This window comes from Salmo salar, chromosome ssa17, assembly GCF_905237065.1.
Source record: "Salmo salar chromosome ssa17, Ssal_v3.1, whole genome shotgun sequence".
In the NCBI taxonomy this organism is placed as follows: Eukaryota; Metazoa; Chordata; class Actinopteri; order Salmoniformes; family Salmonidae; genus Salmo; species Salmo salar.
In genome coordinates, this window is record NC_059458.1 from 82,133,404 (window position 1) to 82,152,956 (window position 19,553).

The window sequence follows — 19,553 nt, forward strand, 5'->3', positions numbered from 1 at the left end:
CTAAACCATATATGAACTACAAACAGAGAGGTCAACTACTAAACCGTATATCAACTACAGACAGAGAGGTCAACTACAAACAGAGAGATCAACTACTAAACCATATATCAACTACAGACAGAGAGGTCAACTACTAAACCATATATCAACTACAAACAGAGAGGTCAACTACTAAACCATATATCAACTACAAACAGAGAGGTTAACCTGTTTAGGATGGGGGCAGTATTTTCACGGCCGGATAAAAAACGTACCCGATTTAATCTGGTTATTACTCCTGCCCAGAAACTAGAATATGCATATAATTATTTTATTTGGATAGAAAACACCCTAAAGTTTCTAAAAGTGTTTGAATGGTGTCTGTGAGTATAACAGAACTCATATGGCAGGCCAAAACCTGAGAAGATTCCATACAGGAAGTGCCCTGTCTGACCATTTCTTGTCCTTCTATAGCCTCTTTATCAAAAATAGGGGATCTCTGCTGTAACGTGACATTTTCTAAGGCTTCCATTGGCTCTCAGGAGGCGCCAGAAAGTGGAATGGGGTGTCTGCTGTCTCTGGGCGAAGAACAGCAGGAGAGTTTGTAAGTGGTCAGCCTGGGGACAGTGAGGCTGAGATGCGTATTCACGAGACTACTCCATTTTTTTTCTTTCAGCCTTTGAATGAATACAACGTCGCCCAGTTGGAATATTATCGCTATTTTACGAGAAAAATCGCATAAAAATTGATTTTAAACAGCATTTGACATGCTTCGAAGTACGGTAATGGAATATTTAGCATTTTTTTTGTCACGATACACGCCGGCGCGTCACCCTTCGGATAGTGTCTTGAACGCAAGAACAAAACGCAGCTATTTAGATATAACTATGGATTATTTGGAACCAAAACAACATTGGGTGTTGAAGTAGAAGTCCTGGGAGTGCATTCTGACGAAGAACAGCAAAGGTAATGCAATTTTTCTTATAGTAAATCTGAGTTTGGTGAGTGCCAAACTTGGTGGGTGTCAAAATAGCTAGCCATGATGGCCGGGCTATCTACTCAGAATATTGCAAAATGTGCTTTCACCGAAAAGCTATTTTAAAATTGGACACCGCGATTGCATAAAGGAGTTCTGTATCTATAATTCTTAAAATAATTGTTATGTTTTTTGTGAACGTTTATCGTGAGTAATTTAGTAAATTCACTGGAAGTTTTCGGTGGGTATGCTAGTTCTGAACGTCACATGCTAATGTAAAAAGCTGGTTTTTGATATAAATATGAACTTGATTGAACAAAACATGCATGTATTGTATAACATAATGTCCTAGGAGTGTCATCTGATGAAGATCATCAAATGTTAGTGCTGCATTTAGCTGTGGTTTTGGTTTTTGTGACATTATATGCTAGCTTGAAAAATGGGTGTCTGATTATTTCTGGCTGGGTACTCTCCTGACATAATCTAATGTTTTGCTTTCGTTGTAAAGCCTTTTTGAAATCGGACAATGTGGTTAGATAAAGGAGAGTCTTGTCTTTAAAATGGTGTAAAATAGTCATATGTTTGAAAAATTGAAGTTTTTGGATTTTTGAGGAGTTTGAAATTCGCGCCACACTCTATCATTGGATATTGGCGAGGCGTTCCGCTAGCGGCACATCTAGATGTAAGAGGTTAACTACAGACAGAGAGGTCAACTACTAAACTATATATCAACTACAGACAGAGAGGTTAACTACAGACAGAGAGATCAACTACTAAACTATATATCAACTACAAACAGAGAGGTTAACTACAGACAGAGAAGTCAACTACAGACAGAAACAATATTTCTGTTGTCAATAGAACATGTTCTTGACATTTTTGTTGGAGTTTTGTACCATTACAGTAAAAAGACCAACGCTAAATGAATTGCGATGAGAATTCCTAACTGTGTTTTAACCATTGAAATGTCCCTGCTGTAACAGTATAGTGAAGGACAACTCACTGTATTCCAGAGGAGATGAGCGACACACTGACCACCACCAGATCCAGAATGTTGAAGTAGTTCCGACAGAACGAACCCTTATGGATGAACGCCCCATACGCTGTCATCTACAAGGTCATGAACCAGGAAGAGAAAACCACGTGCACAGGAACCGTAAGAGAAAAGATTGTGATCGATGACGATGAAGTGAATGTCTGCTCACGGTTTGTTGTTCAGTATGTCATGTTTTTCCCTTCCGGAGCGCACAGTGTCCATTATGTGTGGTGTAGAGATGAAAGGTTACCTTCAGAATGATCTCTATGGTGAAGAGCCCAGTGAAGACATGGTCTGCATAGCCTAATATCTGAGACACACACAAGGCGGGTCAACACAAAACATCACACAGTCGTGCATCTCATAGAGGCTTCCATAGCATCACAATATGTGTCACAAATGGCACACTATCCCCTACATAGTGCACTACTTTTGACCAGGACATGGTTAATAATAGTGCACTACATAGGGAATAGGGTACCATTTGGGATGCAGGCTGTATAATAACATAGAAGCTATAATAATATAGAGAGAATGTAATTAAGTGGAAAAAGTAGTCGCAAAGCAGCGCGTGGTTCAGTGCTAGACATTCAGATTCATTAATCCACTTCAAGTTATTGAGCGGAGGGAAAGGATGGCTGAAGTCTATTGAACCAGAGAAGTCACACACACACACACACACACACACACACACACACACACACACACACACACACACACACACACACACACACACACACACACACACACACACACACACACACACACACACACACACACCTCTAAAGGCTGTTTAACCCACTCAGGGAGTGTGTGTGTGTGTGTGTGTGTGTGTGTGTGTGTGTGTGTGTGTGTGTGTGTGTGTGTGTGTGTGTGTGTGTGTGTGTGTGTGTGTGTGTGTGTGTGTGTGTGTGTGTGTAAGACATAAACACACACCTGGTTCCTGAAGGAGTCGTTCCGGACAGGGTCCTCTGCTGCCAGAGAGATACTGCTCAGTAGAATGAAGAACAGGATGAGGTTGGTGAAGATGTTGTGGTTTACCATCTTATGGCACAGAACCCTGAACCTGGGGAGAGGGAGGGAGGGAGGGAGGGAGGAGGAGGGAGGGAGGGAGGGAGGGAGGGAGGGAGGGAGGGAAGGAAGGAAGGAAGGAAGGAAGGAAGGAGGGAGGGAGGGAGGGAGGGGGTGAGGGAGGGAGGGAGGGAGGGAGGGAGGGAGGGAAGGAAGGAAGGAAGGAAGGAAGGAAGGAAGGAAGGAGGGAGGGAGGGAGGGAGGGAGGGAGGGAGCGAGGGGGGAGGGAGGGAGGGAGGGAGGGAGGGAGGGAAGGAAGGAAGGAAGGAAGGAAGGAAGGAAGGAAGGAAGGAAGGAAGGAAGGAAGGAAGGAAGGAGGGAGGGGGGGAGGGAGCGTGGGAGGGAGGGAGCGAGGGAGGGAGGGGGGAGGGAGGGAAAGGCAAACAGACAGAGAAAAAATAGTGATCAATAGACAGCCCTAATCATATTTCCACAGACATCAGACAGACACTCTTATCCAGAGCAACTAACAGAAGCATACATTTTCATACTGGTCCCCTGGGGAATCGAACCCACAACCCTGGCATTGCAAGTGCCATGTTCTACCAAATGAGCCACATCTGACATCAGACAGACAACAGACATCAGACAGATATCAGACATCAGACAGACATCAGACAGACATCAGATATCAGACAGACATCAAACATCAGACATCAAACATCAGACATCAGACAGACAGACATCAGCCAGACAACAGCCAGACATCAAACATCAGACAGACATCAGACAGACATCAGACAGACATCAGACAGACATCAGACAGACATCAAACATCAGACAGACATCAGACAGACATCAGACAGACATCAAACATCAGACAGACATCAGACATGAAACAGACATCAGACAGACATCAGACAGACATCAGACATCAGACAGACATCAGACAGACATCAGACATCAGACAGACATCAGACAGACATCAGATATCAGACAGACATCAGAAAGACATCAGACAGATGGGGTCTGTGTTTAGGGACCCCTCTCATAGACTCCACCTGCTTCCCTCAGTATATTTGTGGGTGAGCTGTCTCTTACTTGTTGGTGTTGCTGAAGATGAAGAAAGCCCGGGCCTCAGGCATGGGAACAGCCTTCTCCTTCAGCTGAATGTCAGACAGGGGCCGAGGCCGGGGGCCCACCGGCATCTCAGGCTCCTCATCCTCTCCTACAAGGGCCACGCAGGAGAGAAAGAGGGAGGACAGGAGGAGGAGAGAGAGAAAGTGTTAGAGATGGAGGAGTTGGTCAGTTATGTTGAGAAATAGTTGAATGAGCTGTGTATAAATGAACCTGGTATAGTTATTTCAGTTTGTTATTGTAGTTACCCCATACTATAACAATTACCCACAATTCATCAGTAAAAAAGTTAAAAGTCATATGAATTTTTACTTTTTCATTTATCTACAAACCTGGACACCTGGATTGGTAAGGCAACAGTACACACAAAACAACATCAACACCCCCTCACACAACATTCTAGCATCAATACACCCCCTCACACAACATTCTAATATCAACACACCCCCTCACACAACATTCTAACATCAATACACCCCCTCACACAACATTCTAACATCAACACCCCCTCACACAACATTCTAACATCAATACACCCCCTCACACAACATTCTAACATCAACACCCCCTCACACAACATTCTAACATCAATACACCCCCTCACACAACATTCTAACATCAACACACCCCCTCACACAACATTCTAACATCAATACACCCCCTCACACAACATTCTAACATCAATACACCCCCTCACACAACATTCTAACATCAATACACCCCCTCACACAACATTCTAACATCAATACACCCCCTCACACAACATTCTAACATCAACACCCCCTCACACAACATTCTAACATCAACACACCCCCTCACACAACATTCTAACATCAATACACCCCCCCACACAACATTCTAACATCAATACACCCCCTCACACAACATTCTAACATCAACACCCCCTCACACAACATTCTAACATCAATACACCCCCTCACACAACATTCTAACATCAATACACCCCCTCACACTACATTCTAACATCAATACACCCCCTCACACAACATTCTAACATCAACACCCCCTCACACAACATTCTAGCATCAACACCCCCTCACACAACATTCTAACATCAACACACCCCCTCACACAACATTCTAACATCAACACACCCCCTCACACAACATTCTAGCATCAACACCCCCTCACACAACATTCTAACATCAACACACCCCCTCACACAACATTCTAACATCAACACACCCCCTCACACAACATTCTAACATCAATACACCCCCTCACACAACATTCTAGCATCAACACCCCCTCACACAACATTCTAACATCAACACACCCTCACACAACATTCTAACATCAATACACCCCTCACACAACATTCTAACATCAACACACCCCTCACACAACATTCTAACATCAATACACCCCCTCACACAACATTCTAACATCAATACACCCCCTCACACAACATTCTAACATCAATACACCCCCTCACACAACATTCTAACATCAACACCCCCTCACACAACATTCTAACATCAATACACCCCCTCACACAACATTCTAACATCAACACCCCCTCACACAACATTCTAGCATCAACACCCCCTCACACAACATTCTAACATCAACACACCCCCTCACACAACATTCTAACATCAACACACCCCCTCACACAACATTCTAACATCAATACACCCCCTCACACAACATTCTAGCATCAACACCCCCTCACACAACATTCTAACATCAACACACCCTCACACAACATTCTAACATCAATACACCCCCTCACACAACATTCTAACATCAACACACCCCTCACACAACATTCTAACATCAATACACCCCCTCACACAACATTCTAACATCAACACACCCCTCACACAACATTCAAACATCAACACCCCCTCACACAACATTCTAGCATCAACACCCCCTCACACAACATTCTAACATCAACACCCCCTCACACAACATTGTAATATCAATACACCCCCTCACACAACATTCAAACATCAACACCCCTCACACAACATTCTAATATCAACACCCCCTCACACAACATTCTAGCATCAATACACCCCCTCACACAACATTGTAATATCAATACACCCCCTCACACAACATTCTAACATCAACACACCCCCTCACACAACATTCTAACATCAACACCCCTCACACAACATTGTAATATCAATACACCCCCTCACACAACATTCTAACATCAACACTCCCTCACACAACATTCTAATATCAATACACCCCCTCACACAACATTCTAACATCAATACACCCCCTCACACAACATTCTAGCATCAATACACTCCCTCACACAACATTCTAACATCAATACACCCCCTCACACAACATTCTAGCATCAATACACCCCCTCACACAACATTCTAACATCAATACACCCCTCACACAACATTCTAGCATCAACACCCCCTCACACAACATTCTAGCATCAATACACCCCCTCACACAACATTCTAACATCAATACACCCCTCACACAACATTCTAGCATCAACACCCCCTCACACAACATTCTAGCATCAACACCCCCTCACACAACATTCTAACATCAATACACCCCCTCACACAAAATTCTAACATCAATCCCCCCCCTCACACAACATTGTAATATCAACACCCCCTCACACAACATTCTAATATCAATACACTCCCTCACACAACATTCTAGCATCAATACACCCCCTCACACAACATTCTAACATCAACACCCCTCACACAACATTTTAACATCAATACACCCCCTCACACAACATTCTAACATCAATACACCCCCTCACACAACATTCTAATATCAACACACCCCCTCACACAACATTCTAACATCAATACACCCCTCACACAACATTCTAACATCAATACACCCCCTCACACAACATTCTAACATCAATACACCCCCTCACACAACATTCTAACATCAACACACCCCCTCACACAACATTCTAACATCAACACACCCCCTCACACAACATTCTAACATCAACACCCCCTCACACAACATTCTAACATCAATACACCCCCTCAAACAACATCCTAATATCAACACCCCCTCACACAACATTCTAATATCAATACACCCCCTCACACAACATTCTAATATCAACACCCCCTCACACAACATTCTAACATCAATACACCCTCTCACACAACATTCTAACATCAATACACCCCCTCACACAACATTCTAACATCAACACCCCCTCACACAACATTCTAACATCAACACCCCCTCACACAACATTCTAACATCAATACACCCCTCACACAACATTCTAACATCAACACCCCTCACACAACATTCTAAAATCAACACCCCCTCACACAACATTCTAACATCAATACACCCCCTCACACAACATTCTAACATCAATACACCCCTCACACAACATTCTAACATCAACACCCCCTCACACAACATTCTAACATCAATACACCCCCTCACACAACATTCTAACATCAACACCCCCTCACACAACATTCTAAAATCAACACCCCCTCACACAACATTCTAACATCAATACACCCCCTCACACAACATTCTAACATCAATACACCCCTCACACAACATTCTAGCATCAACACCCCCTCACACAACATTCTAACATCAATACCTCCCTCACACAACATTCTAATATCAACACACCCCTCACACAACATTCTAACATCAACACACCCTCACACAACATTCTAACATCAATACCCCCCTCACACAACATTCTAACATCAACACCCCCTCACACAACATTCTAACATCAATACACCCCCTCACACAACATTCTAACATCAATACACCCCCTCACACAACATTCTAACATCAATACACCCCTCACACAACATTCTAACATCAACACCCCCTCACACAACATTCTAACATCAACACCCCCTCACACAACATTCTAACATCAATACACCCCCTCACACAACATTCTAACATCAACACCCCCTCACACAACATTCTAACATCAATACACCCCCTCACACAACATTCTAGCATCAACACCCCCTCACACAACATTCTAACATCAACACACCCTCACACAACATTCTAACATCAATACACCCCCTCACACAACATTCTAACATCAACACACCCCTCACACAACATTCTAACATCAATACACCCCCTCACACAACATTCTAACATCAATACACCCCCTCACACAACATTCTAACATCAATACACCCCTCACACAACATTCTAACATCAACACCCCCTCACACAACATTCTAACATCAATACACCCCCTCACACAACATTCTAACATCAACACCCCCTCACACAACATTCTAGCATCAACACCCCCTCACACAACATTCTAACATCAACACACCCCTCACACAACATTCTAACATCAACACACCCCTCACACAACATTCTAACATCAATACACCCCTCACACAACATTCTAGCATCAACACCCCTCACACAACATTCTAACATCAACACACCCTCACACAACATTCTAACATCAATACACCCCCTCACACAACATTCTAACATCAACACACCCCTCACACAACATTCTAACATCAATACACCCCCTCACACAACATTCTAACATCGACACACCCCTCACACAACATTCAAACATCAACACCACCTCACACAACATTCTAGCATCAACACCCCCTCACACAACATTCTAACATCAACACCCCCTCACACAACATTGTAATATCAATACACCCCCTCACACAACATTCAAACATCAACACCCCCTCACACAACATTCTAATATCAACACCCCCTCACACAACATTCTAGCATCAATACACCCCCTCACACAACATTGTAATATCAATACACCCCCTCACACAACATTCTAACATCAACACACCCCCTCACACAACATTCTAACATCAACACCCCTCACACAACATTGTAATATCAATACACCCCCTCACACAACATTCTAACATCAACACTCCCTCACACAACATTCTAATATCAATACACCCCCTCACACAACATTCTAACATCAATACACCCCTCACACAACATTCTAGCATCAATACACTCCCTCACACAACATTCTAACATCAATACACCCCCTCACACAACATTCTAGCATCAATACACCCCCTCACACAACATTCTAACATCAATACACCCCTCACACAACATTCTAGCATCAACACCCCCTCACACAACATTCTAGCATCAATACACCCCCTCACACAACATTCTAACATCAATACACCCCTCACACAACATTCTAGCATCAACACCCCCTCACACAACATTCTAGCATCAACACCCCCTCACACAACATTCTAACATCAATACACCCCCTCACACAAAATTCTAACATCAATACCCCCCCTCACACAACATTGTAATATCAACACCCCCTCACACAACATTCTAATATCAATACACTCCCTCACACAACATTCTAGCATCAATACACCCCCTCACACAACATTCTAACATCAACACCCCCTCACACAACATTTTAACATCAATACACCCCTCACACAACATTCTAACATCAATACACCCCCTCACACAACATTCTAATATCAACACACCCCTCACACAACATTCTAACATCAATACACCCCCTCACACAACATTCTAACATCAATACACCCCTCACACAACATTCTAACATCAATACACCCCCTCACACAACATTCTAACATCAACACACCCCCTCACACAACATTCTAACATCAACACACCCCCTCACACAACATTCTAACATCAACACCCCCTCACACAACATTCTAACATCAATACACCCCCTCAAACAACATCCTAATATCAACACCCCCTCACACAACATTCTAATATCAATACACCCCCTCACACAACATTCTAATATCAACACCCCCTCACACAACATTCTAACATCAATACACCCTCTCACACAACATTCTAACATCAATACACCCCCTCACACAACATTCTAACATCAACACCCCCTCACACAACATTCTAACATCAACACCCCTCACACAACATTCTAACATCAATACACCCCTCACACAACATTCTAACATCAACACACCCTCACACAACATTCTAAAATCAACACCCCCTCACACAACATTCTAACATCAATACACCCCTCACACAACATTCTAACATCAATACACCCCCTCACACAACATTCTAACATCAACACCCCCTCACACAACATTCTAACATCAATACACCCCCTCACACAACATTCTAACATCAACACCCCTCACACAACATTCTAAAATCAACACCCCCTCACACAACATTCTAACATCAATACACCCCCTCACACAACATTCTAACATCAATACACCCCCTCACACAACATTCTAGCATCAACACCCCCTCACACAACATTCTAACATCAATACCTCCCTCACACAACATTCTAATATCAACACACCCCCTCACACAACATTCTAACATCAACACACCCTCACACAACATTCTAACATCAATACCCCCTCACACAACATTCTAACATCAACACCCCCTCACACAACATTCTAACATCAATACACCCCCTCACACAACATTCTAACATCAATACACCCCCTCACACAACATTCTAACATCAATACACCCCCTCACACAACATTCTAACATCAACACCCCCTCACACAACATTCTAACATCAACACCCCCTCACACAACATTCTAACATCAATACACCCCTCACACAACATTCTAACATCAACACCCCCTCACACAACATTCTAACATCAATACACCCCCTCAAACAACATCCTAATATCAACACCCCCTCACACAACATTCTAATATCAATACACCCCCTCACACAACATTCTAATATCAACACCCCCTCACACAACATTCTAGCATCAACACACCCTCACACAACATTCTAACATCAACACCCCTCACACAACATTCTAACATCAATACACCCTCTCACACAACATTCTAACATCAATACACCCCCTCACACAACATTCTAACATCAACACCCCCTCACACAACATTCTAACATCAACACCCCCTCACACAACATTCTAACATCAATACACCCCCTCACACAACATTCTAACATCAACACCCCCTCACACAACATTCTAAAATCAACACCCCTCACACAACATTCTAACATCAATACACCCCCTCACACAACATTCTAACATCAATACACCCCTCACACAACATTCTAACATCAACACCCCCTCACACAACATTCTAACATCAATACACCCCTCACACAACATTCTAACATCAACACCCCCTCACACAACATTCTAAAATCAACACCCCCTCACACAACATTCTAACATCAATACACCCCCTCACACAACATTCTAACATCAATACACCCCTCACACAACATTCTAGCATCAACACCCCCTCACACAACATTCTAACATCAATACCTCCCTCACACAACATTCTAATATCAACACACCCCTCACACAACATTCTAACATCAACACACCCTCACACAACATTCTAACATCAATACCCCCTCACACAACATTCTAACATCAACACCCCCCTCACACAACATTCTAACATCAATACACCCCCTCACACAACATTCTAACATCAATACACCCCCTCACACAACATTCTAACATCAATACACCCCCTCACACAACATTCTAACATCAACACCCCCTCACACAACATTCTAACATCAACACCCCCTCACACAACATTCTAACATCAATACACCCCTCACACAACATTCTAACATCAACACCCCCTCACACAACATTCTAAAATCAACACCCCCTCACACAACATTCTAACATCAATACACCCCCTCACACAACATTCTAACATCAATACACCCCCTCACACAACATTCTAACATCAACACCCCCTCACACAACATTCTAACATCAATACACCCCTCACACAACATTCTAACATCAACACCCCCTCACACAACATTCTAAAATCAACACCCCCTCACACAACATTCTAACATCAATACACCCCTCACACAACATTCTAACATCAATACACCCCCTCACACAACATTCTAGCATCAACACCCCCTCACACAACATTCTAACATCAATACCTCCCTCACACAACATTCTAATATCAACACACCCCTCACACAACATTCTAACATCAACACACCCTCACACAACATTCTAACATCAATACCCCCCTCACACAACATTCTAACATCAACACCCCCTCACACAACATTCTAACATCAATACACCCCCTCACACAACATTCTAACATCAATACACCCCCTCACACAACATTCTAACATAAATACACCCCCTCACACAACATTCTAACATCAACACACCCCTTCACACAACATTCAAACATCAACACACCCCTTCACACAACATTCTAGCATCAACACCCCCTCACACAACATTCAAACATCAACACCCCCTCACACAACATTCTAATATCAATACACCCCCTCAAACAACATTCTAGCATCAACACCCCCTCACACAACATTCTAACATCATCACCCCCTCACACAACATTCTAATATCAATACACCCCTCACACAACATTCTAATATCAACACCCCTCACACAACATTCTAACATCAATACACCCCCTCACACAACATTCTAGCATCAATACACCCCCTCACACAACATTCTAATATCAATACACCCCCTCACACAACATTCTAATATCAATACACCCCTCACACAACATTTTAACATCAATACACCCCCTCACACAACATTCTAACATCAATACACCCCTCACACAACATTCTAATATCAATACACCCCCTCACACAACATTCTAACATCAATACACCCCTCACACAATTCTAACATCAATACACCCCTCACACAACATTCTAATATCAATACACCCCCTCACACAACATTCTAACATCAATACCCCCCCTCACACAACATTCTAGCATCAACACCCCCTCACACAACATTCTAACATCAATACACCCCTCACACAACATTCTAATATCAACACCCCCTCACACAACATTCTAGCATCAACACCCCTCACACAACATTCTAATATCAATACACCCCTCACACAACATTCTAACATCAACACCCCCTCACACAACATTCTAATATCAATACACCCCCTCACACAACATTCTAATATCAACACACCCCCTCACACAACATTCTAACATCAATACACCCCCTCACACAACATTCTAACATCAACACTCCCTCACACAACATTCTAATATCAATACACCCCCTCACACAACATTCTAACATCAATACACCCCCTCACACAACATTCTAGCATCAATACACCCCCTCACACAACATTCTAACATCAATACACCCCTCACACAACATTCTAGCATCAATACACCCCCTCACACAACATTCTAACATCAATACACCCCTCACACAACATTCTAGCATCAACACCCCTCACACAACATTCTAGCATCAACACCCCCTCACACAACATTCTAGCATCAACACCCCCTCACACAACATTCTAACATCAATACACCCCTCACACAACATTCTAGCATCAACACCCCCTCACACAACATTCTAGCATCAACACCCCCTCACACAACATTCTAACATCAATACACCCCCTCACACAAAATTCTAACATCAATACCCCCCTCACACAACATTCTAATATCAACACCCCCTCACACAACATTCTAATATCAATACACTCCCTCACACAACATTCTAGCATTAATACACCCCCTCACACAACATTCTAACATCAACACCCCCTCACACAACATTTTAACATCAATACACCCCCTCACACAACATTCTAACATCAATACACCCCCTCACACAACATTCTAATATCAACACTCCCCCTCACACAACATTCTAACATCAATACACCCCCTCACACAACATTCTAACATCAATACACCCCCTCACACAACATTCTAACATCAATACACACCCTCACACAACATTCTAACATCAACACACCCCCTCACACAACATTCTAACATCAACACCCCCTCACACAACATTCTAACATCAACACCCCCTCACACAACATTCTAATATCAATACACCCCCTCACACAACATTCTAATATCAACACCCCTCAAACAACATTCTAGCATCAACACACCCTCACACAACATTCTAACATCAACACCCCTCACACAACATTCTAACATCAATACACCCTCTCACACAACATTCTAACATCAATACACCCCGTCACACAACATTCTAACATCAACACCCCCTCACACAACATTCTAACATCAACCCCCCTCACACAACATTCTAACATCAATACACCCCCTCACACAACATTCTAACATCAACACCCCCTCACACAACATTCTAAAATCAACAACCCCTCACACAACATTCTAACATCAATACACCCCCTCACACAACATTCTAACATCAATACACCCCTCACACAACATACTAACATCAACACCCCCTCACACAACATTCTAACATCAATACACCCCCTCACACAACATTCTAACATCAACACCCCCTCACACAACATTCTAAAATCAACACCCCCTCACACAACATTCTAACATCAATACACCCCCTCACACAACATTCTAACATCAATACACCCCCTCACACAACATTCTAGCATCAACACCCCCTCACACAACATTCTAACATCAATACCTCCCTCACACAACATTCTAATATCAACACACACCCTCACACAACATTCTAAGATCAACACACCCTCACACAACATTCTAACATCAATACCCCCCTCACACAACATTCTAACATCAACACCCCCTCACACAACATTCTAACATCAACACACCCCCTCACACAACATTCTAACATCAATACACCCCCTCACACAACATTCTAACATCAATACACCCCCTCACACAACATTCTAACATCAACACACCCCTTCACACAACATTCTAACATCAATACACCCCCTCACACAACATTCAAACATCAACACCCCCTCAAACAACATTCTAGCATCAATACACCCCCCCACACAACATTCTAACATCAATACACCCCCTCACACAACATTCTAACATCAACACCCCTCACACAACATTCTAATATCAATACACCCCCTCACACAACATTCTAATATCAACAGCCCCTCACACAACATTCTAACATCAATACACCCCCTCACACAACATTCTAGCATCAATACACCCCCTCACACAACATTCTAATATCAATACACACCCTCACACAACATTCTAATATCAATACACCCCCTCACACAACATTTTAACATCAATACACCCCCTCACACAACATTCTAACATCAATACACCCCTCACACAACATTCTAATATCAATACACCCCCTCACACAACATTCTAACATCAATACACCCCCTCACACAACATTCTAACATCAATACACCCCTCACACAACATTCTAGCATCAATACACCCCCTCACACAACATTCTAACATCAATACACCCCTCACACAACATTCTAGCATCAACACCCCCTCACACAACATTCTAGCATCAACACCCCCTCACACAACATTCTAACATCAATACACCCCCTCACACAACATTCTAGCATCAACACCCCCTCACACAACATTCTAGCATCAACACCCCTCACACAACATTCTAACATCAATACACCCCTCACACAACATTCTAGCATCAACACCCCCTCACACAACATTCTAGCATCAACACCCCCTCACACAACATTCTAACATCAATACACCCCCTCACACAAAATTCTAACATCAATACCCCCCTCACACAACATTCTAATATCAACACCCCCTCACACAACATTCTAATATCAATACACTCCCTCACACAACATTCTAGCATCAATACACCCCCTCACACAACATTCTAACATCAACACCCCTCACACAACATTTTAACATCAATACACCCCTCACACAACATTCTAACATCAATACACCCCTCACACAACATTCTAATATCAACACACCCCTCACACAACATTCTAACATCAATACACCCCTCACACAACATTCTAACATCAATACACCCCCTCACACAACATTCTAACATCAATACACCCCTCACACAACATTCTAATATCAACACACCCCTCACACAACATTCTAACATCAACACCCCCTCACACAACATTCTAACATCAACACCCCCTCACACAACATTCTAACATCAATACACCCCCTCACACAACATCCTAATATCAACACCCCTCACACAACATTCTAATATCAATACACCCCTCACACAACATTCTAATATCAACACCCCTCAAACAACATTCTAGCATCAACACACCCTCACACAACATTCTAACATCAACACCCCTCACACAACATTCTAACATCAATACACCCTCTCACACAACATTCTAACATCAATACACCCCTCACACAACATTCTAACATCAACACCCCTCACACAACATTCTAACATCAACCCCCCTCACACAACATTCTAACATCAATACACCCCTCACACAACATTCTAACATCAACACCCCCTCACACAACATTCTAAAATCAACACCCCCTCACACAACATTCTAACATCAATACACCCCCTCACACAACATTCTAACATCAATACACCCCTCACACAACATTCTAACATCAACACCCCCTCACACAACATTCTAACATCAATACACCCCCTCACACAACATTCTAACATCAACACCCCTCACACAACATTCTAAAATCAACACCCCTCACACAACATTCTAACATCAATACACCCCCTCACACAACATTCTAACATCAATACACCCCCTCACACAACATTCTAGCATCAACACCCCTCACACAACATTCTAACATCAATACCTCCCTCACACAACATTCTAATATCAACACACACCCTCACACAACATTCTAACATCAACACACCCTCACACAAAATTCTAACATCAATACCCCCTCACACAACATTCTAACATCAACACCCCCTCACACAACATTCTAACATCAACACACCCCCTCACACAACATTCTAACATCAATACACCCCTCACACAACATTCTAACATCAATACACCCCCTCACACAACATTCTAACATCAACACACCCCTTCACACAACATTCAAACATCAACACCCCCTCAAACAACATTCTAGCATCAACACCCCCTCACACAACATTCTAGCATCAACACCCCTCACACAACATTCTAACATCAACACCCCCTCACACAACATTCTAATATCAATACACCCCCTCACACAACATTCTAATATCAACACCCCCTCACACAACATTCTAACATCAATACACCCCCTCACACAACATTCTAGCATCAATACACCCCTCACACAACATTCTAATATCAATACACCCCCTCACACAACATTCTAATATCAATACACCCCTCACACAACATTTTAACATCAATACACCCCCTCACACAACATTCTAACATCAATACACCCCTCACACAACATTCTAATATCAATACACCCCCTCACACAACATTCTAACATCAATACACCCCTCACACAACATTCTAATATCAATATACCCCCTCACACAACATTCTAACATCAACACCCCTCACACAACATTCTAATATCAATACACCCCTCACACAACATTCTAACATCAGTACACCCCCTCACACAACATTCTAATATCAACACACCCCCTCACACAACATTCTAACATCAATACACCCCCTCACACAATTCTAACATCAATAAACCCCTCACACAACATTCTAATATCAATACACCCCTCACACAACATTCTAACATCAATACCCCCATCACACAACATTCTAGCATCAACACCCCCTCACACAACATTCTAACATCAATACACCCCTCACACAACATTCTAATATCAACACCCCCTCACACATCATTCTAGCATCAACACCCCCTCACACAACATTCTAATATCAATACACCCCTCACACAACATTGTAACATCAACACCCCCTCACACAACATTCTAACATCAATACACCCCTCACACAACATTCTAACATCAATACACCCCCTCACACAACATTCTAACATCAACACCCCTCACACAACATTCTAATATCAACACCCCCTCACACAACATTCTAGCATCAACACCCCCTCACACAACATTCTAATATCAATACACCCCCTCACACAACATTCTAGCATCAACACCCCCTCACACAACATTCTAACATCAACACACCCACTCACACAACATTCTAACATCAACACACCCCCTCACACAACATTCTAATATCAACACCCCCTCACACAACATTCTAACATCAATACACCCCCTCACACAACATTCTAATATCAACACACCCCTCACACAACATTCTAACATCAATACACCCCTTCACACAACATTCTTGCATCAACACCCCCTCACACAACATTCTAGCATCAACACCCCCTCACACAACATTCTAACATCAACACCCCCTCACACAGCATTCTAATATCAACACCCCCTCACACAACATTCTAGCATCAACACCCCTCACACAACATTCTAGCATCAACACCCCTCACACAACATTCTAACATCAACACCCCCTCACACAACATTCTAACATCAACACCCCTCACACAACATTATAATATCAACACCCCCTCACACAGCATTCTAATATCAACACCCCTCACACAACATTCTAACATCAACACACCCCCTCACACAACATTCTAACATCAATACACCCCCTCACACAACATTCTAACATCAACACCCCCTCACACAACATTCTAAAATCAACACCCCTCACACAACATTCTAACATCAATACACCCCCTCACACAACATTCTAACATCAATACACCCCTCACACAACATTCTAACATCAACACCCCCTCACACAACATTCTAACATCAATACACCCCCTCATTCAACATTCTAACATCAACACCCCTCAAACAACATTCTAAAATCAACACCCGCTCACACAACATTCTAACATCAACACCCCCTCACACAACATTCTAACATCAACACCCCCTCACACAACATTCTAACATCAATACACCCCCTCACACAACATCCTAATATCAACACCCCTCACACAACATTCTAATATCAATACACCCCCTCACACAACATTCTAATATCAACACCCCTCACACAACATTCTAGCATCAACACACCCTCACACAACATTCTAACATCAACACCCCCTCACACAACATTCTAACATCAATACACCCTCTCACACAACATTCTAACATCAATACACCCCCTCACACAACATTCTAACATCAACACCCCTCACACAACATTCTAACATCAACCCCCCCTCACACAACATTCTAACATCAATACACCCCTCACACAACATTCTAACATCAACACCCCTCACACAACATTCTAATATCAATACACCCCTCACACAACATTCTAGCATCAACACCCCCTCACACAACATTCTAACATCAACACACCCACTCACACAACATTCTAACATCAACACACCCCCTCACACAACATTCTAATATCAACACCCCCTCACACAACATTCTAACATCAATACACCCCTCACACAACATTCTAATATCAACACACCCCGTCACA

At 42.7% G+C, this 19,553-nt stretch overlaps 1 protein-coding gene across 1 annotated transcript in view; it reads right to left on the reverse strand.

The window, feature by feature from the left end:
- Nucleotides 1–19,553, reverse strand: part of LOC106592969 (voltage-dependent L-type calcium channel subunit alpha-1C) — a 649,914-nt gene that overhangs the window by 40,703 nt on the left and 589,658 nt on the right. The window contains 4 exon segments of the mRNA XM_045700254.1: nt 1,959–2,065; nt 2,242–2,301; nt 2,928–3,057; nt 4,104–4,230. Of these exon segments, the coding sequence (XP_045556210.1) occupies nt 1,959–2,065; nt 2,242–2,301; nt 2,928–3,057; nt 4,104–4,230 (424 nt within the window).